The sequence below is a fragment of the Hylaeus volcanicus genome, unplaced genomic scaffold (genome assembly GCF_026283585.1).
Source record: "Hylaeus volcanicus isolate JK05 unplaced genomic scaffold, UHH_iyHylVolc1.0_haploid 12237, whole genome shotgun sequence".
NCBI lineage: Eukaryota > Metazoa > Arthropoda > Insecta > Hymenoptera > Colletidae > Hylaeus > Hylaeus volcanicus.
Genome location: NW_026533172.1, coordinates 1760586 through 1785070, shown reverse-complemented (window position 1 = coordinate 1785070; position 24485 = coordinate 1760586). Strand labels below are relative to the sequence as shown.

The window sequence follows — 24485 nt, the reverse complement described above, 5'->3', positions numbered from 1 at the left end:
TGTTTTTCAACTTTCAAATAACATTACTATTCTGCTTTCTTGTTAACTTAAAAAAAAGGTTTCATTACTCTTGACTTCTCGAGAAGCTGTTTTTCAAACAAGTTCTAGCGTTTCATTCTACAATCTTATAAACAAGGTAGTAACCCGGCTTTTTCAACTTTAAAGGTCTCCAAAAAAGCGTTAAACAAACAGTGCATCACTTCCTAGTTATCTTTATAGGAATGGAAAATCTTTAGAAACACGACGACTGCAATCTTAGATGAAGGCTAGTTGACATTTAGGAACAAAATGCTCAACTTTTTTTTCCAATCCGTTTCGCGCAACAAATTCTCACACAAACAGTGCATGACTGTTACGATATTTAACCGGCATGAGCTTTCATAATAAGACAAAAAGCGTATACGTCGGCCATCCACCTTTTCTTTTTGATAAAAGCCAAAAAGAGATGAAATGTCTTTCCTATGTTTTGTTGGCTTTTTTGTTTTGAGAGAAAAAAGTTTTTCTTAACAAAATGGCTTGGAAACAAAAATGTTTCTCTTTTGTTAAGGATACACTGGTGCCAAAAGTATCCATTCAAATAGTCCGCTTAAAGTAAGCCTGTCACCGCGAAAGAAACAAAAGCGTTTTGCGAAATTATTCCTGCAGTGTTCTAGGATATACTACTCACCGCGTTTTAAAGTATGTCTTTATTTTTAATATTTACAAGGATAAAAAGCATTTGAGTATCTTCTTTTTTCTAGCAGCTTCATTTTTTTCTTTTAAAAATTTTTTTTTGAGGTATCCATTTCAGGTGATAAGATACTCTCAAAAAAATCACTTTAACAGTGTAAACAATGAAACGTACATTCAGAAAAGAAACGTATTGAATCATGCTTTTACTAAGAATGGTTCAATGTATTAGACTAGCAAAAAAAAGGATATACAAAGGTGTAAGAAATAACTAAAAACATTGATTGGCTCATGATTATTTAAGTCATATTGAATTTCCTAATTTTCATGTCATATCATTCCAAAAACGCCGATTTGGGGTTTCAGATCAATAGTTTCTGTAAACTTTAGTTCAAATAAGCTCTTTCCACTCTTCAAAAAAATGTACAGATAGTTTTTTGTTCGTCATGACAAATAAGAAAACCAGCTAATCTCACGCACATTTAAAACTTAACATAAGGAGGCAAGTATAGGATCTTGTGATACCGGAAGAATAATTCTAAGAGCCTTTAAGGGTATGAGAGGCGTACTTAGACCAATGCGTGATGCCCACGAATGTTTTTTTTTTACATTCTCAATTTTCTCAAGCTGCGATTCGAACACAAGGATATCCAACTTTTTCTTAATCAATGGGGTGTTTTTAAAACACAGTTTACCTTAAAATACCTTCTGCCATTCATTAATACATCACGTATCACAGCTATGCAATCTAAAACTTTCCATACTGGATCGCACATGCACGAAAAAATGAACATTTTCATTGACCCTGTAAGGCTTCGAAATAAGCTATTACCTGTATTATTGTATCCTAGTGCATTGCGATGCTCATAAAGATCATTTAAAAGTAAAATTAAATTCTAAAACACAACAGGTTTTACAGGTTTCATTCCACAAATGAACCTGGGAATATTCAGGATCGCATGGCTCCAGTGTGATTTCTAAAAAGCACCTTATTTTCTGTTGAGTTATCCAAATGTGTACTATTACGTTTTTGCGTTTTTTCATCTCTTCCTTGTTTAAGTGGTCGAAATAAGGTACAACAGCCGAACAATAAGACAACCTAGCAGTCAGCAATAACTATTTTATGATGGTTTTGAACCAAGGACTCAACCTGAGCTTTTAATGACGGCCGAATGGAAACCATATGGTGGCTGTAAAGACTTAAATCAGCAAGATACTAAGACAGCAAATTGGTACATTTGGCACAGTCAGCAGAGCCCAAAACAATGCTGTACGTGGCAGTAATCTACAAGATGCTTCATATGTAAAAGTTTACTAATAGAGAGAAACATATTCAGAAACCTACAAAAAAGAGAAGAAATAACTTTTTCTTTTTTTTCAAATGAAAAACAATTGCTTACGAGTATAAGGTTGGTATTGAAAGATCAAAATGAAGTGCATTTAAAATTTTTTTCTCATTCTGCAAAAGCTATAAAGGCATAAAATCATTAGTTGATTAAAAAGACGTTCCATTTCCGCCACGTGATCAATTTTCATTTCATCAGAATGTCAAAAAAAAATTCATCAAAAGTGACAAACATAAACTTGCACTTAATTCTTAAGAACTTACAATGTTTGCTAAATGTGAAACGTCTAATTTGTTACTGTTACCGAGTTCTTCTATGTTATATAAGATCGATACATAAAATGAAGTATACTCTGCAATGTTATCCTGCTTGTAGTATTCTTTGGATATTTCATTATTCAGACTAGAAGCAAAAAAAACAATGTCAAAGGAAAAATTTTTTTTTGTTCCCACTCTGCAATTTTCACACAAGTTAAAGCCAAAGGTAACACTTCATTTAGGGACAAAAATTGAAAGTTGGTTTTGTAAGCTTCACTGAGTAAACTAATATATCTGAAAAAAAAAACATTCAGCTCAAACAAACCATTATTTACATTTGCGGAATAAAAGGAGTGGGTTTTTTCATGTTAATTTTTATTTCTTGGAACAATAGTTCTAATAGATGAAAGGTACTTGTCAAAATAAGATACGGCTAGATGAACCGTTTGAGATTTCAAATAAAAATGGGGTTGTACACCAAAAATATGATTAACTACACTCAGCGAAAATGGCAGTGTTGTTCGTCCAAAGTCAATCAAAATAATACATACTGACGTGAAGACGAATCCCCGGTGTTATAATGAAATGGTGTGAGGCAACACCACTGTCACACGGAACGACTTGTGGTTGGTAAGAACACAAAGCCTGCATCTAAGAAACACAGGTGATTTGGAAAAGTTGAAATTGTTTTAGAGTAAACAAGTCTTAAAGTGTCATTCATGTAAAAAAACATGTTACAAACCTTCTCAGTAGGATTTCGAAAAGAAGTTTTTTGGCAAAGACAATTCTTTGAACATATTGTACCACTTTGTTCTTTTCGCGTGAAGCATTCTCTATGCTTTAAAAAGAAGGGTGTCATGACAGCGTCAAGACTACTACAATCCTACTAATCGTTTCGAGCGACATTCTGTCTCTGGGTCTTCACAAGAAGAATGTGTCGAACGTGACTACAATCAGTTTTTTTCAAAACACAGCAACTTTAATTGTATGTAACAAACATTTGCATGGCAATGCGTGGGGCTGTTGAAAACATCCTCCTCCTTTTCTGTTGATTGACTTGCTTCTACTGAGGATTTCTTATTAAAACACTCGTTTCCAACCGTTTGCGACATTTGGAACTCACTCGCTTGGTTTTTGTCTATTAACATGAGAGATTTTTGTTTTAAACAAAAACATTGATTGACAATTTTTTTTCTTCAAATTACCAGATTGCTGAGAACGCGCCACGGTTTCAGTATACTGTTCCCCTAATATACCCGACTGTTGGCTTTCTTGCTTTTTATCATGATCTATTATTCGGCATTCTGATGGTGACATTCTTGTTGCTAAGGTTTCTTTTGAAATGATTTCTTCTGTATAATCAAAAGGAGCCCAGATATAATATTGCAGTTTGTTATTGGAAATCGTCTGATCCATTGAATTCCAAGGCACATGGTCATTAGTAAACAAGTGTTTAATCAAGGTGAAAACGAACCCATTTTTCCTCCATTGATTTGACGAAAGTCCAACGTTCATGATCGTCACTGGATGTTTGAGAAAACAACTGCAAAGCCAAAAAGTTTTCCTTTTTTTTCTGATAACGTATAAACCGTTGATAATGCGACACTGATAGTAGATGATTCTCTAACAATACAACAGACCGCACCAATATAGGACAAGTAACATTTTTTTGCACGGTTCACGAAAAGAAAAAGTGTTCACCTGATATATTGTTAGCGTTGTCTTCAAAATAAGACTACATGCGTAAAAGACGTGTTTTTTTTTTGACTCGTTTCGACAACAACATACGTTAATCCATTGATTCACTTCAGGATGTAAGGATGCGTCATTTGCGGGATGCGTAAAATAAGGGTAATCCAGTGCTTCTCGAGCCGAAACTCGAAAGGCTCCCGGAAGAATTAAAAGTCTCTACAAGTGCACGTTTTCATGGTAGAATTGTATATACACTCCAAGAGTGTTAGTTGCGTCAATGCCATTACTTCGAGCAAATGCAACGCGTTGACTCCAACAGTGGTACCAAATTGTAACAGCATCTACGCATCATATATCATCTCCATGACGACAAACTTGACATTTGAAAACTCTCTTACATTGACTGATTCTACTTGTTTATCGTAACCAACCAAATAAGGAGACAAATGACCTGCCGCGCGCGTTTGATCATTGACCAAGGTGGCAGCGATTGCTCTGTCAAAGTGCTTTAAAATAGTACCCAACATTTCAAAAAATGAGTACGCGACCTAAAGTCTATGAATTTCCACATGGGTAACTTTAAAAACGAACGAAACGAAGCTCCAATGCGATTCCAAATACTCACATCAGGTGTACCACATAATCTGAGGTCAAAACGAACAAATCAATGAACACACACGGATACAGATGATCTAACAAATTACTGCATGTTGGTTAATGCACAACTTGACTATATTCCTTCACATTTTATATATTTTGCAAAAAAAAAATATACCCTACTGTAATGTAGACAATAATAACCCAATTTCCGACTCGCAACGAAATGGAGGGTATCCTAAGGCCAATTCCAAAAAAATACAGCCAACCGACCAAATGTCAATCTAAGAAATAACGTGTGAAGGAAAAAAAAAAAAATTCAATACAACGCACTTCAACTCCATACACGGGTTGCCTTAAAATCACTTCGGGAGCCCGATTATATAATCTTCTTTGTTCCCTATAAGATCTTTCTCTTTCTTTGGGATCCTAGTCAGTACGAAAAACAATAGAGTCAACAAATGAAGCAAACATGTGCATGTTTTATTTCAAAGACCTCAGGTGTGTAAACTTCGAGAGGAAAATCAATTGAACGAGCCATTGCCAAATCTCCTAACTACAATCAACTTAAATAGGTCAAACATAGATTATTGTTGCTAATGTATGACTTTCAATTGTAAACCAGAAGGGTAGTCTCCCGGTTGCAGTAATATATTATCAGGCTTAATATTTCGATGTAAAATACCTAAGTTTTAAAAAAGCCTTATTTTACGCTCAACGCGTTTTGTTACTATTTAACCATTTTTATGCAAGCATGAGAGCGCAGTAAATAATTGTCTCATTAAATCCTAAAAGTTCAAGGTCGTTTTTTGTTTGGCATTAAATGACTCTAATTGAAAACAACCTGAATGACCACGCGATTTAAAGGGTGCTTTGAAAAGAATTCTAAGCGCATGGACAGATTTTCTTTTATATATTCCGACACGACTTGGATTTGGGAACCTTTAACACGTCCTCCATAACATCTGAATGTGAACACCATCAAAACGGCAAAAATGAACACTTTCCTTGATGGGACGTACACTAGAATATTAGGATGTCGTATTTTACTCAGTAAGGAGATTTCGCGTAAACAAGATGTTGGAACACCATCGTCTTTTCCTGCATTGGTTGTTTCTAAACTAACTGTACGAATGATAAACTAAGGTAACACGTTTTCACAAAATATAGGCCTTTTCGGGTAGGGTTCGTTGCTAACAAATTTTCTCTCTAACCTCTTTACGAGTCCCCATCATGACACCTTTTTGAATACGACCTTTAGAGCGTCTTTCAGCAATCACATCTAGAAAAAAAAAAAAAAAAGATCAAACTTTATGAAGCTTTGATCATAGTCATGAATTTAAAATAACGCTTACATAATTCTATATAAAGTAAATCCATTAAATTATAACGATTCAACATTCTTGTTTCCCAAAACTCTTGACTTGACGCTTTTTCATACAAGTTTTTATTAAGACCTCTAATAATTCGATCAATCTCAATAGGTTTTAAAAAATCTTCAAAATATACAAATTTTCATAAGCGTTCCATTCTTTTCTTCTTACCAAGAATATGATAAAAAGCTTCTGTAGGACACATTTCCAAGATATTCAAACCCTTCGAATAAAGTTTTTGAGAAGACGAAAAGAGGGTTATATCAGAGGGTTTCCCCATCAAATCGTATGTTGTTTTAATTTTGAACCGTCTTTAAATTGCCGGTTGTTTTTTGACAAGGGATTTTTTCACTGTTATCTAATGAGAAATTCCTCAAGTCAACAAAACAGGCGTTAACAATTGTCTTCTTTAATTTAATAGTGGTAATGCCTTTCCATCATATACAATATAAACCCCTTAACATAATTCTTTTATGATACTTAAGGAGGCAACATGTGGGCAATTCCATGATTTGACACTACTTTGTTTCAAAAACGTCTGCAGTATATTTTATTTTAGAATCGTTTTACTCGTAGGAACAATTTCTTATTTTGTTTTGTTAGTTCCCTATTGCTAGCAAATTTTCAACGAGTCTTCGTAACACCAATCTTTTTACAAAGTTAGCGATATCACACAAAATTGAAGCTAGAAATACAACCGACTGGCCTTGTACTTTCTGGGTGTTTCAAAAAAAAAAAAGTCTTTAGATCAAACTAGAATCGTAACATTTGGTAACAATCTTGAAAAAGACCGACACAATGTAATAAATTTTTTCTGTTGTTACATTCATGCTACATGACTCAAAACGTTATCATTTTTTACATTCAAGTCTCCTTGTATTACAGTGGTATAAAATAAAACCATTTTTAATACATTGACAAAATGTTGAGTTTGTTAGAAAAAAATCTTAACATTTTCGTACTATGATTCCTACAGCATAGGTGCGGCGCATACCATGCTTTCAGATAGCACGATAAGCACCCTTGGTAGTTTTTCAAAGCTGCATTGCACTGCATTTATTTTCATGTTGGAAAAATGTTTTTTGTTCTTTTATATATCTTACCTCGGTAAGAAAACACTAAACAACCATACTAGAGAAAATATGTTAACAATCATGAAAACCTTGTTTTCTAATTCATTTAAACGATGGATGAACAAATTGCAATATTTTTCATGTATTTGACTCATTATCCATGTTGTTTATTTAAAGCTTTTTTAAGAAATCGGAATAGGATTTTCTTTTGACTCATTCATCTGTTTTTGAAGAGGATCACAGCAAAAAAAAAAAATGCAGCGGATTTAAAAAATCATCAAAAAATATTGTCGTATGGAAAAACATTTTACCCCGTGATTTGATTTGACTTACCTGATTGATTTTTTATCATTTTTTGACTTGGGTAAAATGCATTGCTTTCATACTACAAAATTCTAAACTTTCTAGTGACTTACACACTAATGCACACTGCTTGCTGTTAAAGAATCAAGTGTACCAAGTTTGCACGTTCAAATGAAATTTTGACTTACCATTGACGTTTTCATTTTAGTTTTTGAATATTTTCTTAATTCCATTTCGTCACAACTTTGTGCGATTTTTTAAAGCAAGCCAACGCATAAACTCTTATATAATGGTTTCTATTAAATGTCACAGAAACAACAAGGTCACAGCCATGTATCAAAGAAGCAATCCTTGTGGAGCATCATTGATTCCACCACCACCACCTCCTCCAGAAGATGATATAACAAAGTCTTCAAAAACATCAACAGGTACTCCTTAACTTTGATTTGTTGTCTACATTTCTTGATGTAGGTGTTAATTCCACTACATCTCTTCCTAGTATAAAATTGGTCAAGAATGACTATAATCAGCACTTTGTCGATACAGGTTAGAAAACTCATGTTATTAAATGACTTGACGAAAAAGTTGTCTTGTTTCTATTCTTTTATTTAAATAATCTCTACTGTAGGAGAACGTCCACAAAACTTTATACGCGATTACGAACCTCATTTAAGGTTTACTGAGTATCCGAAATTAGAAAGACTTATACGTTTAAAGGACGAAATTAATAAACAACGCGCTCATCCTCCATTATATATGCAAGTCGAATTGAAAAAATTCAATTTAACATCTCTTGTAAGTTTTTCGTTAAAAGTGTTTTTTTATTTATTTTTATCTTCCCGCGCCTATAACATTTTCTGTAAGGATTGTTTATTTGATGTTGTCTTAATTGATCCACCTTGGCAAGAGTACGCAGAACGCGCTGCTTCTTATGCATTGGTGACAAATGAAGATCTAACTCCGTGGTCAGTGGAAGAAATGATTCAACATTTAAAAGTAATACTATTTTGTTTTGTTTTGTTTCTACAATTCTTTTTTTTTTTTTTTAATAAAAAAAAGATTGATGAAATAACCGACGTTCCTTCTTTTTGTTTTATTTGGTGCGGCTCTTCCCATCTTGCTGAGGTACAATTGTTGAAATGCTTTTTGTTTTGGCGCTATGCAATTTGAAAATGCACTTTTTTTTTTTAGGGAAGAAAATTGCTACAAACTTGGGGTTTTCGTCGATGTGAGGATATTTGTTGGTGTAAAACGAATACAGCTTTTTCACGAGTACAGTATAATCGTGTACAATACACGGACGACCAGGGGATTTTTCAAGTAACATGGAAAATTTCATATTTTCTTAGCACAATTACAAAACATTTCAAAACACTCTTTCAAGAGAACCAAAGAACACTGTCTTATGGGAGTCAAAGGCGTCGTGCGGCGTTCTGAAGACACTTGCTTCATTCATTCTAACATTGACACAGATATTATAGTTGCAGAAGAACCCACTGATATTCACGGGCATCCAACTGGTTCCACCGAAAAACCCATTGAACTCTACGAAGTTATCGACCGTTTTTGTTTGGGTGACCAGTCATTTCGTTCTATCACATAGAAAAAAACATTTTTATAGGTCGACGCAAACTGGAATTATTTGGATCGGATCGCAATATTCGACCAGGATGGGTTACTTTAGGAAAAGATATATCCGTTTCCAATTATGATAAAGACCGCTATATTTCCTGGGTTTCTGATACAACTGATACACTCAAGTTGAATCGCCCCAATCCACGTTACATTAGTTCTGATGTCGATTATAATGGAGGCCGCTTTGTTGGAACCACACCAGGTTTTTAATAAATTTTAATTGATTTCTTTTGAATTCAAAAGGTTTTGTAACCTTAGAAATTGAAGCACTTCGTCCAAAGTCACCCACCCGTCCTAATGGTACAATGACCAAGTAAACATGTTCTATTCTTACAAATAAAAAAAAATATTGTTAGTTCACAAGCCGTAGTGTTTTTTTATTTTATAAGCCGTAGTATTTTTTTTATTTTATAAGTCGTAGTATTTTTTTAATTTTACAAGCCGCACTGTTTTTTCATTTTAAACTGCATTCTTTCTTATTAATCTAATAAGTCAATGAATTAAAAAAAAAGACTATTGGAATCATAAAACACAATCCATTTTTTAACCTTGTACATGTTTTATTATATTCTGATATTTTTCCAATTGACTTGAGAAGAAACAAAAATATTTATTTTTTGTATTTTAAAATTTATATATTAAAAGAAGCCAAAGATTATAAACCACAATCCTCAACACATGCCATAAATTTTTCTCCTTTTAAAAAATCATCTACATATAACAGCGTCACGAGGGTAACAAAAAGACTATTCATTACCGTGACGGCAAGATTCCGTTGCCATTTCATAAATTAAAAGCATTTGCTTGATGGGTAACGATTGTTTCAGGTGTTCACAAACCTAATTCAACACAACACATGCCTGAAAACCTGACATACCTTTGAGTGTCCTTACGTATTCAATTTCCGTATTTGGAAAGTTTTGCTTTTTAGCTGATGCCACCTCGAGAACTTTTCTTATATGGTTTGTTGAGGTTAATGGAGGGACATCTAACACAATGTTAAAAGATGATGTGATGCCTGAGTGCTGCACAATCTGTAATACAAAGCATCATAACAATTGATGCGCAGTACTCGCATAAAGTCAGGCTCGGACGATGTTGCGAGAACTAAAAGCCTATGACCCTGTTTTGTTGGAGTCTTTTTCACCAGAACTAACAAGGCCTAGTAAATCAATAACACATAAGCAAACAGGATCATGATGACCTTTTCACTTGTAAAATCATATTAGAAAATCGACTTCCAATCGGTGTGTAATCCATAAGTCGCTCAAGATTATCCAAAATAACTACACCAACACACATTTCATTTTCGGAAACGGTTCTTTTGTTTCGAAGCACAGCCAAAGTCAAAGACATTCTCTTACTAATTCCAAAGTCACTTTTGTATGCATCCTCAAAAAAACCTTTGATGGCAGAAACACGTGCGTACTCCTATCATTCCATAATGTAGCTTGATTTCTACAAAAACCATTACCGTGAATCCAACAAATTGCTCTGGCGATACAAATTTCACAAAAGGAGAATCCCCGTTTAAAGCCGTGAACGCGGCCAAAGCTGTTTTTCCCGTGCCTTTAAAAAAAACATAAATTTATGAGCATCGAAGCTACGCGTAGTTCTCTTGGGTTTTATTTTAAAAGTGTACCAGATTCACCCAGTAGCAAACAAGACAATAAGGGTGTATTTGGACTATCCCGCACCTTTGTTCATTTTTGTTAAGAGCACATGAAACAAACACACAAAGAATTAAAAAGTATTTTGGTCACTTGAATTAAAATCAACCAACTTGCTGAGCGAATGTAGCTAAGCTTGTTTGAAGTATTTTGAACGCGTCACTGTATTCTATTATTCCACACGTTAAACACGCTACAAAAACAAGTTGAAAATGACTTTAGTTTTTTGCAACAGTTTCATTACCTTCAAGTTCGTCTGTTTGCACCCCAAAAGCTGGTTTGATTTCTCCCAAGGCCATGTCAAAGTCCGATTCACATAATTGAAGAGACGAAATATCAGGCGTGTGTGACAAATCCTTAACATCTACGTTACGGCTGAAGGCGTAAGACGCTGCACTTCGTACAAGACCCTTTCAAAACAGACCATAGAAAAATGCAGTGTAACGAATTGTTAGCTTGGGTTATCTTACTGCTAATTCGGCGCCCGAAAAATTGCGTGTTCTCTCCGCAAGATTTGTTAATGAAACGTCCTAACAAAACGCAGTGTCGCTAACAGTTCCATAAAAAAAAGTGACATTTTAATAGTTCACCGCGGATAAACGTTTTGAATTTGACATTGTATTGGTATGAATTGAAAGAATTTGGAGTCTCCCTTGCACGTTAGGTAGGCCTATTTCTATATGGACTTCAAGACGTCCCGGGCGTAATAAAGCTTCATCAATCATATCCAAACGATTTGTCATTCCAATCAACTATATGACACTTGTTCTAGTGACCGCCCATGACATGAATGATTGACTTACTAGTATATTATTCAAGGAATTCACCCCATCAATTTTAGATAAAAGTTGATTAACGATTGAGTCATTCACACCCTAGAATAGCAAGCGTTTAACAACCTGTAATACTTTCATCAAGACATACTGTTGATGAAGACGTTGTTCCTCTTTGTTTACAAATGGCATCGATTTCATCCAAAATGATCGTGTGAAGTGGAGAAGCGTCTCCTTTCTATCCATCGAATCAAAAATTTTAAAGTTAACATGAATTTTTACTTTTTTATAATCGTCTTCAGCCTCCTTAAATAGATTTCGTATATTTTCTTCAGATTGTCCTACGTATTTATTTAATATTTCTGGACCATTAACAATCTGAAAACCAATGCTATTTAAAAATTTTTTTTTTCTCCATTAAAATATACTTTGGGTTCTCGAGTACGGAGTGCATGACTGATTTGTCGAGCGATGAGAGTTTTTCCCGTTCCAGGAGGTCCATAAAGTAACATTCCTTGCAATCACAAATCCATCAAAAACACATTCCAAGACATCCATTATATTCTTACCCCGCACATGTTGAATCCCTAATTCTTTTAACACAGAGGATGGAAAAATACGACTAGCAAACGCACGACGAAATATATCCGAAAATTCCTTTATTTAAAATACCAAAACGAATTAAAAAAAGTTGTAAAAGTACAATTTTTATTTGACCTTATCAAGACCTCCTACTCCCAATTGTTGAAAATCAAACTCCCGCCCAAACAAATTTTTCTAGACACGAAAAAAAGTAGAAATTTGTAAAGCCAAAGTAAAAAAAAATAGAATAGTATCCTTACGCAACGTGTTGTGTTACTTTTTATTGTTATATTGAAACCCTCTGCAATTGAAAATACAATCTAACAATTATAAAGAGAAAACAAAATTTTGTATTTAAAACTAAAAAAAAAAGTTTTACATCAGTAGAGTCAATAATAACTCCTCTGTTTAAATAAGCTCCCTCTGAAAAAATTGAACTCAATGCATATCATGTTTCATGCTATTTACTATTATAATCCTTTGATACAGGAAGACGTAACTTTTCAATTTCACTCACACTGCAATATACGAAATTGTTACCATATACAAAAGTACCGTCAACTATCAAGCATACGTTAATGAAAGTATTATATTGTCGGTTGGATTAAGAATAGCAAATGTTTGTCCTACCGTCAAAACCTTTGAAAAAAAAAACCAGTTATCAACCATCATGTAAATTCAACAAAGAAAATATTACGTGATCTCTATATCTATTCTGTATTTCTTTTTCAAGATCTTCTTCAATCACTTCAGCAGATTGATGACGCAGGATCGTACCAATATTGCACTTAATTTCTTGAGCGGCATAATCAGCTAAACATGGTTTAGCTGTCCAAGCTAAACCAGTTGTTCAATAATAAAAACCGAGTGGATCAAAAAGTTACTTAAATTAAGCTTACGTTGAACAAGAACAGCGTCATTAATGTTAACAGAAGCCGAAACACGATGAGGCTGACTTAATGCAATGCACATATCACCAACCGAAGAATGCACTCTAAATCAAGTGTAGTCGACAAAGCAATTTGCCGCTAGATAAAATTTTGGAAAAAACCTACGTTATATTCAAAATGATTCTTTTTATTTCACAACGTATATCCCCAGAACTAGTTATTGTTGCGGCAGTTCCATTCTTAAGTAATTTTAATGCTTTAAACGTTTTATCATTGACGTACGCCTAAAATAGAATTAAAAGTTTACGACATTTTCGAACTAAAAGAATATTACTCACAAAATTAGTAAACGCCAACTTTTTCTCAGGGGAACCAACAATCGTTAACAATAAAGAATCATGTGATTCTATCATTTCTTATACAATTTTTTTTTCTCTATTAAATTAAAACTTCCATTCAATTGTTAATGTAATTCTTTTTTCTGTACTTTACAGAATTTTGAGGTATATACTGCTCAAAATGTTAACAAGTCACTTTCGTTTAATGAATGGTTTCTTTAAAGTGAAAATTTATACTATACAAAAATTACAGCACATACTTAATTTTTGGAATCTTCTGTTTGATCTAAAAATTTTCTGTTCATCCATTCTTGTCATTCATATATACATTACCAAAACATGTTGAGTAAGCCGGTAGAAAACGTGTAACTTATGATAGTGTTGTAAAAATCAAAGTCATCTAAAATTATACACTATCAATTTACTGTGTTAATCTACTGGAATAGTACAAAAAAGAGAGTATTGTTTAACAACAATGTCTAATCTTCTGAATTTTTTTTTTGGTTAAATACAATATTTTTTTATGTACACTTTCTGACCTAATTTATGTCATTCTTGCCCCAACCAGACTCGATTTCAGTCCCAATGAAATGTTCTTAGTGCTAAAACTACCGTAGTAAAAAATATGTTAAAAAAAAACTCATCTTCTATGACGGAGTGTCAAAAAAAAATTCGAGTCATATAAAACAAAAGTTCAATTTCATTACCTAAGACGTATGCCAGCAGCCTGTCATTGCACTTAAAAAACAAACCTTTCCTACGTCGTTCAATTTTTTAACAAAAATTTTTTATTTTCATTAGTGAAAATGTTACTTTAACATAGCTTTTTTAAATCGCAAGGAGTCTATTTGATTACGTTCGCTCGAAAACAGGTCTTGAAATAATCAAACTAAATTTGTGTATTATCAAAAGGAACAGTTTTTTGAACAATAAAATTAATGCTTACACAGTTCGTTATAGATGTTTCATAAGTTTTTTTACTACAAATAATCCGTTTATTTCAATTACACGAAAATTCGGACTTGATATTCCATTAACTTTTTACCGTTTTATAGGGATTTTAAAGATTTGATTTAATCAATTTTTTTCAGTTTTATTCGTGTGTAAGCAGATTCAGACCCCGTCAAGCTAAACTCACTGGAAATAAGAGCCTCGTTTCATCCTTCTAACGTAGACAGTAAGCTATTCGTATAACGCATGAAATACTTCATAAAATCATTCTTATTTTCTTTAACATGACAAAAAACGTTACTTACACTATGAAGTGCTTTTATTAGTGTTTTTCTGTTATTTCAAATTTTTTTATTCTAACTCATGAATAAAAAAACCTTAAAATTTATAGCAATGCTTAACATAGGCATCCTTTTGCATTATCTACCTAGTATGCGGTCATTTTTATTGCCGCTACAAAACAAAGCCTTTCACAATTTTGCGTGATGCAGCTCGCCACTGACAGAAATCAATTAAAAAAAAAAATCTTAATTTTAGCATAATCTCAGTTGTTCAAGAATGATTAACAAGCATTATTTGGAATACGTTCAGTTTTATTTTGCTGAAAATACATTCAGCATCAACCTCTTTGTTTTAATACTCAATACCCTCAAGTCTATTATTTTATTATTTTCATCCTTTGTTGTATCGTGGTTTATTTTCAAAAATCGCTTGTGTGAATTGGATTATTTTTGCGAAAACAAAGCAACATTTTATATTTAAATAGAATTTGGTATGACAATGTTTATAAGCTCCACTCAAACCCGCTTTTTGGTTTCTAGTTGCCACTGTTTAGCAACAGATAATTTGGGAAAAAATTTCAAAATTCTATTGTCAAAAATTACCTGCTTTCGTTTGACTGCGTTTGGTTTCATTTATTGCATACTTTTGTTTAAATCTATATAGAAGGAGCATGGGTATTTTTTTAATTCTTTTTTTTTTATTTTGCAAGAAAATAAACCTTCACAACATTTTTGATCCTGTGTGACCAAACCAAATTTCACTGTGTTAGTTTTTTTATCCTTGAAACCATACATAATCCTCCAATTGTTTCCGAGCTAACAAAAAAAAACACGATTAGCATTATGAGGCGGTGATCATAAATTGTTATTCGTAAAAGTTTCACAGATTCCAAAGCTAATTTTTTTTGTAGAGAAAATGCAAAATAATAACCTTATGAAACTTTAAACAAAAATTCTCTTCTATCTTATTGTTTTTAAGAATTATTACTATAAGCATGACTAGGTACCAAGTTGCTCACCATAAAAAATGGTAGGCGGTTCAGTTCAAAGTCAACAAAACTCTCCCTACCAGCCCCTTTTTAGTCTTACATACGATACAAGATCTTCAAAATTTTAAGTAACAGCGTTTTGTATAAATTTTTGATCAACCATTGAATACGCTAGATGAATCAACGTAACCTGCGCTTTTCTCTCCATAAAATGTGCATTTTGTAAAAATTGTTTCCAACAACTTTTTCACGTTTGTATGTTGGGTGGCAGTCTTACCATAAAGCTATCAGAAGTCAAAGAGTAGTGTTATTAAGCTTTCCCAGTACAAAAATTATTGGGTGTTTTTTCTTTCTAATGTCGCAATTTTTTTAGGAAAGCGCTTCAAAACAGCTGTGCGAAACATTTTCTTACCTACTAAGAAAAAAATTTAGAATAAAAAGTAAATCTCAGTATTTAAAAGTTGCGTTATAAAAGATACTTACCGTATTTTGGATAGGGCTTTTAATAAAAGCAGTTCAACGTCATCATCAAAACGGAATTTTTTCGTTCAACAATGTATCTGCTTAAACTTATTACATCTTCGTTTTTTTTTTTTATTAATTAATTCAACGAAATGGGCTGTTGCAATACTGTTTAATGAATTTTGTGTTATCTTTATACTCCTAAGAGTTGAGTAGTGAAATTTTGTCAGTACAAACACCAGCAGTCAATTAGAAGAAGCTTAAATGCAAGCTTTGCTTATTAGTATTCTTTTTTTTGGTGAAGGTTCATGCGTGAAATAATTTTTTTAGCGTAGTTTATTATTCAAGTTTAAAAAATTGTGTATTGTTTTATGTTTCTGTGTAATAGATCCGGACCCAATGGTTTCAAGAAACAGAGAAACATTTCATTTCATGAGACGCTCACCATCAAGATATTCAGTCTACGCGGTTCATAAAAAAATATCCCGAAGTGCTGCACTTAGTAGACCACGTTACCATGTCCGACTTTATTCAATAAAGAGAAATAAAAGTACCGTTTTGTTTTTCCTTTAGAGTTTTAGCCGAAATGGTTCGAAGTATTACTCAAAACATGGGAATCATAGGGAAAACTCCAAACCCCGTCATGTACTCAATCATAAACGCAAAAGAAAGCATTTATGTTATTTAAGAGATCGATCAAATTTAAGACGCTATGATGATCATTATCACTTCCGTTAGTAAAATGACTTGAGTTTGGTTTTGCATTTAAAATTTTGTTTCTTAGGGAAAGTGTCTCGAAACAAAAGTGTATCCCTACAAATGACTCAACCATCGTCAAATGATTATGGCATTTATTGGGACGGTGAAAAACATAATCAAAACAGTCATTTATCGCGTCTAAGATCTTCAGAACAAAATTATTCTAGACGCTATCGTTTAAGGTAACCTTTAATTCTTTGTGATAGTATATTGTAGTATTTCTTATTAATTGTTTTGACATAAAAGAGGTGAAACGAATCCCAAACATGCACACAAATTAAAAGCTCATCGATTAGTACAACATTCTACCGAAAAATGTGTTGATTCAAAGACATTACGGCGTTGTGCAGTTACAGTGTCTGTAAGTGTCTTTTTTTTAGCTTTCCTTTTAACAACTTCTACGTCTCTTGTTTTTCTTCATTTTAAGAATTCGTTTTCTTTAAATCCATCGACTTCTGAAGATTGGACTCAACGATATTCCAAGCGTGGTTGTAACCGTCGTTCGAGAAGTTGTCTAAATGAAACAAGTTTAAGCTATAAACATAGATCACGCCATCATCCCCGGAATCATTCGCAAGCAAAAGACTCGTGCCATACGCATTTAAACCAATACTATCCAAATGATAGGTATTTATCGTATACGCGGTAATTGTACCTTTTCGTATAAAAAAAAACGATGACCCAATACATTGACAGTCGCTATTCATTAAAAAAACGAAATGAAAGATGTTTTAAAACACTCCCTTACCCCGAAAAAGGTATGCTTATGACTATTAAAAATTGTATAACATATGCCAATATGCCTGTGATTATAACTCAGAACGTCGTTACTCTTCTTGTACACCTTATCATGAGAAGAAAGCTAAAACGTCTCATGCTTCTTATAGCATTTCAAGCTCGCCTAAAAGCAAACGGGCAACTGATTCCGATATAGTTCATTTTTATTGGTAGCTTGGCAGTACGATTCTATAGTCAAATTGAAATTGGAATTGTTGCAGGTATCCGAAAATGCGTTTAGGCGCACGCTTTCAGGTCGTCCGAAAGCTTGGCGAAGGCACATTTGGACGTGTTTTGGAATGCGTTGATTTACAAACAAAAAATTTAGTTGCTGTTAAAGTAATCCTATTCGCAGCTCTTCTCTCTGTGTACATAATTACCTTGTAAATTGACGTTTTTGTTTCTAGGTTGTTCGAGATGTAAGCCGCTACACGCGGTCAGCTAAAATTGAAGCGGACATATTACAAGATATTCGTGATATGGATCCCGAAAAACGCTCCAATTGTGTTATACTTATTGATCAATATCTCTATGACTCACGTCGGAAATATCCTTCTGCGTCCAGCTGTACTGGTCGCTCAAAAAGAAAAGTATCACGAAGTAAACACCAGCGACGCCGCCATGGATCTTGTACGTATTAAAATTTTTGTACCACAACATTGTACATTCAACATTGCTCGTTATTGCTTCCGGTACATTGCACCAGTGATCTGTTGTCATTCTACTGAAGTATCAGGCCAAGGAAAAGATAAAAGACGCTCCTATAAACAAGGAACGGATAATTTAAGCATAAAGTACAGTAATAGTGAAGGAACGTCACAAAGTGATGTTGGCGAATACGCTAAAGGAATTCACATGTGTTTGGCATCCGAAAAACTTGGTCTTTCCTTGTATGCTTTCTTAACTCAAAATAAATACTGCGGCTTCTTTGTCGCGGATATAAGAAAAATCGCTCATGAAACTCTTAAAGCGTTGGCTTTTTTGAAAAAAATGAAATTGACTCATACCGATTTAAAGGCAAGTGTTTTCTCTTTCCCTAGAAGCCTTATGAGTGAATGTCACTTTTATCTATTATACGACAAACATCTTCTGCTTAGATTGACGTTTCTCGATTTTTAAGCATAGATGATTGTGTCTTCAATAAAATCAATAGTACTTAGTTAATGTTTAACTAAGAAACAAAAAACATGTAGTTGATTTTACAAAAATATATATTCCTTAATTGTTCCTTTCAGCCTGAAAATATTTTGTTTATTAATGATGCTTATGCGCGTGTTCCCTTTCCTCGAGTAAGTTTTTACTTAATTTAAAATTCAAACATTTTTTTTTCCTCTGTTGCAGTCTGCTTATCCACCCCGTTATTGGAATGGAGACTGTACTGATACGGATTTAGATGAATCTTCTTCGTATTCTGAGCATGACAAACATTCTCGTGTATGTTTCACTAAGAATCCAGCCTTATGATTTTTTTGTGACATCTTAGAAGTATAGTGGCGTTAATGATAAACATAACTATAAAAGTAAACGAGGAAGATCAATGTCAAAATCAAGGAAACGGTATTCTTAGACTGAATGAAAAAGACTTTCTCAAATGTTTTTTTTATTAGAGGGCTCGTTGTATGTAAACGACCCCAAGATGCTCGAGTTAAACTTATCGACTTTGGCAGTGCCACATATGAAAATGATGAACATACTACGGTTATTAATACTCGCCAATACCGTGCTCCTGAAGTGATATTGCGTAAGCTAAACCAATTTCTCTTAGTTTGTTTGAGTACTTTGACAATCAGAAATCGGTTGGTCGAATCCCAGCGATATCTGGTGCTTAGGATGTATTCTCGTTGAATTGTATACGGGAGTTCTTTTGTTTCGTACTCATGAACATTTAGAGCATTTAGCAATGATGGTAGATTATATTTATACAAGATGTGTCCTTAATTTAATATCAAAAGGAAAAAATAGTGAGCCCTTTGCCTCAATCTATGCTTCGTGCTGCATCTAAAACACCAGCGTTTCATTATGTTGCTCCTAGAACGACGTCTGACGAAAATTTTGTTTTAAACTGGTAACAAAATATATATAGGTATATCAAGCAAGGTTTACATTTGTTTCTATAGGCCAAGTGGTGCTAGTAGCAAAAAATCGATTTTAAAAGTTCAACGTTGTCAACGTTTAGAAGTTAGTTCAGTATATTTAAAGAAAATTTTGATTTCATCAATTTATCAGAGCTTATTCTTACCATGCCACAAGCTTTTAGCTGAGTTTGTACGGTATATTTTAAATCCTGATCCTAAACTTAGACCCACGGCTAAGGAAGCATTACAGCATCCCTTTCTTACAACGACCTTACCAGAAAAATAAACACGTTTTTTAAAACGTCGATTAAACATAAACGATAGAAGACCTTGTCACATGATTATGTAGTCTCAAGTTTATTTGTCTTTTAATAACGAAGTGATGCATTTATAAGAATAGAAAGACTATTATGAAAAGCTTAATGTCATTTTCTTCAATTTTTTTAGTAAATAGAAAGAATTCTGAAAGCAAAATGTATTTTCAGAAAAGACAGAATTGATTCTTTTCTAATTGATTAACAAAACTAAGTAATGAGTTGAAATCAGTTGGATATTTATAAATCAAAAAAAAACTTAAAAATAATGACTTTAATACTTAAACAATCAAAAAACTATAGAGTTAACGATGAAGATAAAATTAATACGTTTCAAACATTGGTAGCATCCAATAGGGATAGAAATAAGACACAAAATTCTAAGAGTTCACTTGACCCAAAGGACTCTATTGAAACACAGCTTAATCATAGTAAAAAAATTGTATTTCTTACCAAAGAACAACGTGATCAACTTAAGAAGGAAAGGGTAGATGGTCAGTATTGTCGCTTGATTGCATTTTGTTCCCTTTTTTTAGGCTCTAAAGCAATCGAAACCCGCCTCCGAGACAAAATCCGTAGAAAAATTAAGAGACGAAAAAAAACAGTCTTGGCATGAAAGAAATTCTTATGATTCCACAAGATCAATGGGTTATACGTCGAAAGAAACATCTTCGCGTTATTCAGGTACCACCCACATACAAAAAACAACTCAATTTGTTAAAAAGAAAGGTTCAACAAATTGACCGAGATTCTTGTTTCCTACTATCAGATGAAGATAAACTAACGAAGCGAGGCACATGTTATAGTCGCGACGAAGCAGACCACACCCGTTCGTATAAAAAACGTGTAACTTTTGAAACGTTCGATAAAGTAATTTTCCTTTCTTCCTTACTTATTTTTTTTTTTAGACAAGAGGACAATACAAAACGGAATAATACTGATGTCTCTCCAATACAAACAAATGACTCACGACACAATCTTTCTCGCCACAAAAAAGAAGAATTAAATGAAAAATCCTATGAAGCAGAAGAATCTTCAATAAAACCCTTTTATAATGAGACTGAATCATCCTTGTCACAATTATCTTTATTGAAACTTCCAGAATCTGATATGCTGAAAGGAGTGAACGTATGTTTTTTTTTTAAAGTATAATAACATTCAATGTTTTCATTAGAGAAAAATTTTGAATCAAATTCGAGAACACTATTTAGGTTTACAAAGGAAGAAAAGAAAAATTCAAAAACCTTCAGAAAAATTTAGAAATATTTTTAATTTTGAATGGAGTGCTGCTGAAGATACGACTCGTGGTGATTGTAATACCTTGTACCAAAGTCGCGTAGAGCCTCAATTTTTATTTGGTAGAGGTTTTAGGGCCGGCGTAGATGTCCGGTACAAAATTTTAAAAGCTGTACTTGGAGTGCAAACATTCTTGTGTTTATTCAGAGAACAACGTCGCCGAAACAATTTTTATGACGAATTGGTGAAAAAACGATCATTGATGGATGGGAGTTCTAAAAAAGACGATTCTCTTCGTAGTTATACAGAAAATCGAGATGCATTAATCCGCGCTCGAGATCTTGACGTAAGGATTATAGAATTGTTATATTTGTATTGAACGGTATGAAACAAGGCGAACGATCCAAATCGAAAACACTGGACTGAAAAATCCTGTGATGAGATGACGGATAGAGATTGGAGAATTTTTAGGGAGGATTATGAAATTTATATTAAAGGTGGACGGGTGCCTCCTCCCATCCGTAAATGGTCTGAATCAGGGCTTCCTCAACAACTATTGGATGCAATTAAAAAGGTAATAGGTTGAGCTGTTTTTAGAACGCAATACTAGAATATATACCCAAATCGTGTCAATTCCTTTATGCTTTTCTTTTTTGTTACCACAAAGTGTGGTTATGAAAAACCTACTCCTATCCAAATGCAAGCTATTCCAATCAGTCTAGAACAACGGGATCTTATAGGCATAGCGGAGACTGGGTGAGTTTTTTGTCATATTCTTGTTTTTGTATGAGTCTTATTTTTTTATGCGATTTTGGTTTTCTATCCGCACGTTGTTTATTTTAGATCTGGAAAAACTGCTGCATTTGTCCTTCCAATGCTTACCTATGTGAAATCCCTTCCTTCATTGACCGACGAAACCAGTCAAGATGGCCCTTACGCTCTCGTCTTAGCCCCTTCACGGTTTGAACAGCATTTAATCAATCTTGACTCATCAAGTCGAATAAATTATTTTTAGAGAACTCGCTATACAAATTGATGACGAAACGGCAAAATTTTCCTCTTTTTGTTCATGTCGTGCTGTTGCAGTTGTCGGAGGACGTTCGGCTGAAGCACAAGCGTTTGAATTACGTCGTGGGTAATTTAATAGCACTATGGCGAAATGTTAAGACACAATTGTTAAAATGTATTTAGTGCTGAAATCGTTATTGGAACGCCTGGAAGAATCAAAGATTGTTTAGAGCGTTCTTACACTGTACTAAATCAGTGCAATTATGTTGTTTTAGATGAGGCAGACAGGTATCAATTTTAAATAAATTTCATACCAGAACATGATAGTGTCTCTGATGCATTAAAAATAGAATGATTGATATGGGTTTTGAAGACGTTGTTAAATGGATTTTGGACCAAATACCGTTATCGAATATGAAATCTGATAACGAAGATCAATTGTACCAGCAGGTAGAATCATACAAAACTGGAACAGTTTTATTTTATTTCTCAATGCAGGAGCTTGAAGCCAAAGCGGGCTATCGTCAATACCGTTTAACACAAATGTTCTCTGCTACAATGCCTCCCCCTGTTGAGCAGTTGGCACGCAAGTATCTAAGACTTCCGGCCTACATCTCAATCGGTGATCCAGGTGCTGGTAAACGTGCTATAGAACAACGTCTTGAATTTATCAACGAAGGAAAAAAACGGCAGGTAGCGTCAATGAAGCTACACTATTTCTTTTCTTGTCGCATGGCGCAACTATAAAATGCCTTTGGTTTTTTTTATAGCGATTACAAGAAATTCTAGAATCTGCAGAACCTCCTGTTATGATTTTTGTCAATCAAAAAAAAGTTGTTGACGGCTTAGCCAAAACTTTATCGAAAATGAATTTCCGGTAAAGCGTGAAAGAAAAATATATTATGGAGTTGATTCTATGTTTTTTTGGTGGGATGGAATTTAGAGTGGCTTCGTTACATGGTGGCAAGGCTCAAGAAATTCGTGAACAAGCTTTACATGATTTTAAAAAGGGTTTAGTTGATATATTAGTAGCGACCGATGTTGCTGGACGGGGTATTGACGTTGAAGGTGTACAACTTGTTATAAATTTTGATCTTCCTAAGGATATTGGCAGCTATACGCATCGTATAGGTATTTTGACTTTTTTATCTAAGCTTTTCTTTTGTTTTCTTCCACTTTTTTCTTATAATTGTTTTACATAAGGATACACTTTTTACTTTATTAATTCATACTTAATGGCTTTGGAAACAAAAATTTGTTTTGATTTTATGACGCTTTTTAAATATATAATACTAAAGAGAAAATTATGTACAGGTCGCACTGGTCGTGCTGGTCGTAAAGGTTTAGCTATTTCTTTTTGTACTGAAGAAGATAGCGCCTTATTTTATGACTTACGCTTATTACTTCAAACAACATGTAACGTTGTTCCTCTGGAACTAAGTAATCATCCTGCTTCCAAAGTAAAGCCTGGAATGACAAATATGACATCAATGAATTCCGGGTCTTCTGGGGGTATTGAAAGAAGCGATCGTCGTCCTCCCCTATGCTAACCTTGTACTTTTATTTTTTGTTCCCATGGGCTCATGCTAGGTGTAAATGTTTTAAAAAATAATGCGAACCGTAAATACTATCAATGTATTCTAGTTTTTCTTTTAAACACTTAATTTTGTCAAAATATTTTTTCCTGACTTAGCATACATTTGAATAACATTTTTATTTTTTTTAATAAAAGCGGATGAAAACATTAAGAAAGTAAAGGATTACTAAAAAAAAAGTGATTCATTTTTCAGTACTTTTAACGAAATGTCCGTGTCAATGCGTGACGATCTAAAAAGCATGAAATCAATTTTTTTTTATTGACCATGTTTTTGTAGTCCTGTTTGCGTCGCGTTCATCAACATTTTGGGAATTCTCAAAATATGATATCCGTGATAGTAACACGTGATACTATGAACGCGGAACGATTAGACTTGAATTATTAATATCTTTAATAATTACTTTGTTTAAATAGTGTATTAGTAGAAAAGTGATAGTTTTTTTTATTTGAGTGGAAACAGTATTTTTGGTTAAATTTCTTTTTCTCAAATAACCTTCTGAATCCGTAAGAAAGTCGAATTCTGATTTGAAATGACTTTTTTAGGTTGTTTCAATCGTCTTCTCTATTTGAATTGTTCATTATTATGGATCGTGTTTCTATATAAAAATGTGAATAGTTTTTTATTAGAGATAACAACCTTGTCGGATGTATTTGCTAAAAACTCGGAATTAGGCTTACAAATAGCATCAGAATTTCTAAAAGAAGATAAAATGACATTTTTACGGTTAATTAAATTTAAAGATGATATCACTTTAGTCATACCAATCGATCAAGCATGGAAGAAACATTCGACATTATTATCAAATTTACAACAAAATAGTGAGTTACGTCAAAGTGT

General features: G+C 33.5%; 5 protein-coding genes across 12 annotated transcripts; 3 read left to right on the top strand and 2 right to left on the bottom strand.

The window, feature by feature from the left end:
- Nucleotides 1–584: 584 nt before the first annotated feature.
- On the bottom strand, nt 585–6795 carry LOC128884030 (uncharacterized). Of its 7 annotated transcripts, XM_054137013.1 has the most exons (32): nt 6106–6795; nt 5917–6057; nt 5776–5843; nt 5406–5702; nt 5301–5349; nt 5170–5246; nt 5058–5117; nt 4895–4990; nt 4745–4845; nt 4513–4608; nt 4363–4459; nt 4252–4305; nt 4061–4180; nt 3974–4007; nt 3747–3895; nt 3478–3679; nt 3271–3410; nt 3160–3219; nt 3015–3110; nt 2824–2923; nt 2687–2765; nt 2468–2566; nt 2279–2417; nt 2070–2137; nt 1944–2010; nt 1820–1885; nt 1696–1768; nt 1609–1646; nt 1502–1565; nt 1365–1432; nt 1195–1296; nt 585–1135 (listed from the first exon to the last, which is right to left on the bottom strand). In XM_054137013.1, exons 1-32 carry the CDS (start codon nt 6212–6214, stop codon nt 1061–1063), a joined length of 3084 nt encoding a protein of 1027 aa, XP_053992988.1. In that variant the 5' UTR covers nt 6215–6795; the 3' UTR covers nt 585–1060. The 7 variants fall into 7 exon arrangements, 6 of the variants coding, with proteins under 6 accessions (XP_053992988.1, XP_053992987.1, XP_053992986.1 ...); XM_054137012.1 differs by having other exon boundaries at nt 3271–3338; nt 3396–3410; nt 3478–3895; nt 3974–4180; XM_054137011.1 differs by having other exon boundaries at nt 3478–3895; nt 3974–4180; nt 5406–5526; nt 5584–5702.
- A 452-nt stretch (nt 6796–7247) lies between these two features.
- Nucleotides 7248–9344, top strand: LOC128884037 (N6-adenosine-methyltransferase non-catalytic subunit-like). Its single transcript, XM_054137018.1, has 10 exons — nt 7248–7371; nt 7623–7738; nt 7782–7856; nt 7939–8105; nt 8175–8306; nt 8370–8435; nt 8502–8630; nt 8695–8884; nt 8932–9147; nt 9204–9344. The coding sequence occupies exons 2-10, from the start codon at nt 7642–7644 to the stop codon at nt 9260–9262; spliced, it is 1131 nt and encodes a 376-aa protein (XP_053992993.1). The 5' UTR covers nt 7248–7371; nt 7623–7641; the 3' UTR covers nt 9263–9344.
- Nucleotides 9345–9514: 170 nt separating this feature from the next.
- LOC128884034 (vesicle-fusing ATPase-like) lies at nt 9515–13617 on the bottom strand. 2 transcript variants are annotated; one of them, XM_054137016.1, is made up of 26 exons: nt 13199–13617; nt 13026–13144; nt 12870–12964; nt 12668–12807; nt 12545–12609; nt 12439–12488; nt 12350–12393; nt 12231–12290; nt 12106–12165; nt 11958–12045; nt 11817–11902; nt 11671–11766; nt 11540–11626; nt 11419–11490; nt 11206–11367; nt 11086–11145; nt 10860–11025; nt 10729–10808; nt 10588–10642; nt 10420–10514; nt 10310–10376; nt 10158–10231; nt 10018–10107; nt 9839–9970; nt 9703–9784; nt 9515–9656 (listed from the first exon to the last, which is right to left on the bottom strand). In XM_054137016.1, the coding sequence occupies exons 1-26, from the start codon at nt 13271–13273 to the stop codon at nt 9601–9603; spliced, it is 2256 nt and encodes a 751-aa protein (XP_053992991.1). In that variant the 5' UTR covers nt 13274–13617; the 3' UTR covers nt 9515–9600. The 2 variants fall into 2 exon arrangements, 1 of the variants encoding a protein (XP_053992991.1); XR_008459205.1 differs by lacking the exons at nt 9515–9656; nt 9703–9784 and having other exon boundaries at nt 9942–9970; nt 10150–10231.
- Nucleotides 13618–15821: 2204 nt separating this feature from the next.
- On the top strand, nt 15822–20018 carry LOC128884033 (dual specificity protein kinase CLK4-like). Its single transcript, XM_054137015.1, has 19 exons — nt 15822–15859; nt 16270–16400; nt 16455–16614; nt 16666–16822; nt 16887–17001; nt 17068–17285; nt 17337–17398; nt 17461–17587; nt 17639–17756; nt 17825–18047; nt 18124–18434; nt 18653–18706; nt 18759–18851; nt 18901–18974; nt 19025–19158; nt 19208–19323; nt 19370–19482; nt 19535–19595; nt 19644–20018. Exons 2-19 carry the CDS (start codon nt 16281–16283, stop codon nt 19776–19778), a joined length of 2391 nt encoding a protein of 796 aa, XP_053992990.1. The 5' UTR covers nt 15822–15859; nt 16270–16280; the 3' UTR covers nt 19779–20018.
- Nucleotides 20019–20058: 40 nt separating this feature from the next.
- On the top strand, nt 20059–23776 carry LOC128884032 (uncharacterized). The gene is made up of 15 exons (XM_054137014.1): nt 20059–20293; nt 20343–20490; nt 20576–20666; nt 20715–20934; nt 20981–21388; nt 21437–21616; nt 21710–21798; nt 21886–22002; nt 22058–22177; nt 22234–22338; nt 22401–22500; nt 22549–22743; nt 22821–22927; nt 22994–23181; nt 23365–23776. The coding sequence occupies exons 1-15, from the start codon at nt 20075–20077 to the stop codon at nt 23598–23600; spliced, it is 2523 nt and encodes an 840-aa protein (XP_053992989.1). The 5' UTR covers nt 20059–20074; the 3' UTR covers nt 23601–23776.
- The last annotated feature ends 709 nt before the right edge of the window (nt 23777–24485 follow it).

Bases quoted from the DNA above. Each gene is read 5' to 3' on its own strand.
- LOC128884037 (XM_054137018.1), top strand. From the start codon at position 7,642: ATGTATCAAAGAAGCAATCCTTGTGGAGCATCATTGATTCCACCACCA. The intron at 8,885-8,931 runs GTGACCAGTCAT...ACATTTTTATAG, and splicing joins TATCGACCGTTTTTGTTTGG to GTCGACGCAAACTGGAATTA. The intron at 9,148-9,203 runs GTTTTTAATAAA...TTGTAACCTTAG, and splicing joins CTTTGTTGGAACCACACCAG to AAATTGAAGCACTTCGTCCA.
- LOC128884032 (XM_054137014.1), top strand. From the start codon at position 20,075: ATGACTTTAATACTTAAACAATCAAAAAACTATAGAGTTAACGATGAA. The intron at 20,294-20,342 runs GTAGATGGTCAG...CCCTTTTTTTAG, and splicing joins ATCAACTTAAGAAGGAAAGG to GCTCTAAAGCAATCGAAACC. The intron at 22,339-22,400 runs GTATCAATTTTA...CATTAAAAATAG, and splicing joins GTTTTAGATGAGGCAGACAG to AATGATTGATATGGGTTTTG.
- LOC128884030 (XM_054137007.1), bottom strand. From the start codon at position 6,214: ATGGGGAAACCCTCTGATATAACCCTCTTTTCGTCTTCTCAAAAACTT. The intron at 5,247-5,300 runs GTTAAATAGTAA...TTTAAAACTTAG, and splicing joins CTCATGCTTGCATAAAAATG to GTATTTTACATCGAAATATT. The intron at 2,924-3,014 runs GTTTGTAACATG...TGTGTTTCTTAG, and splicing joins TTCGAAATCCTACTGAGAAG to ATGCAGGCTTTGTGTTCTTA.
- LOC128884034 (XM_054137016.1), bottom strand. From the start codon at position 13,273: ATGATAGAATCACATGATTCTTTATTGTTAACGATTGTTGGTTCCCCT. The intron at 12,610-12,667 runs GTAATATTTTCT...TTTTTTTCAAAG, and splicing joins AGAATAGATATAGAGATCAC to GTTTTGACGGTAGGACAAAC. The intron at 12,166-12,230 runs GTAAGGATACTA...TTTCGTGTCTAG, and splicing joins AAAGTAACACAACACGTTGC to AAAAATTTGTTTGGGCGGGA.
- LOC128884033 (XM_054137015.1), top strand. From the start codon at position 16,281: ATGGTTTCAAGAAACAGAGAAACATTTCATTTCATGAGACGCTCACCA. The intron at 17,757-17,824 runs GTAATCCTATTC...TTTTGTTTCTAG, and splicing joins AAAATTTAGTTGCTGTTAAA to GTTGTTCGAGATGTAAGCCG. The intron at 18,975-19,024 runs GTATTCTTAGAC...TTTTTTTATTAG, and splicing joins ATGTCAAAATCAAGGAAACG to AGGGCTCGTTGTATGTAAAC.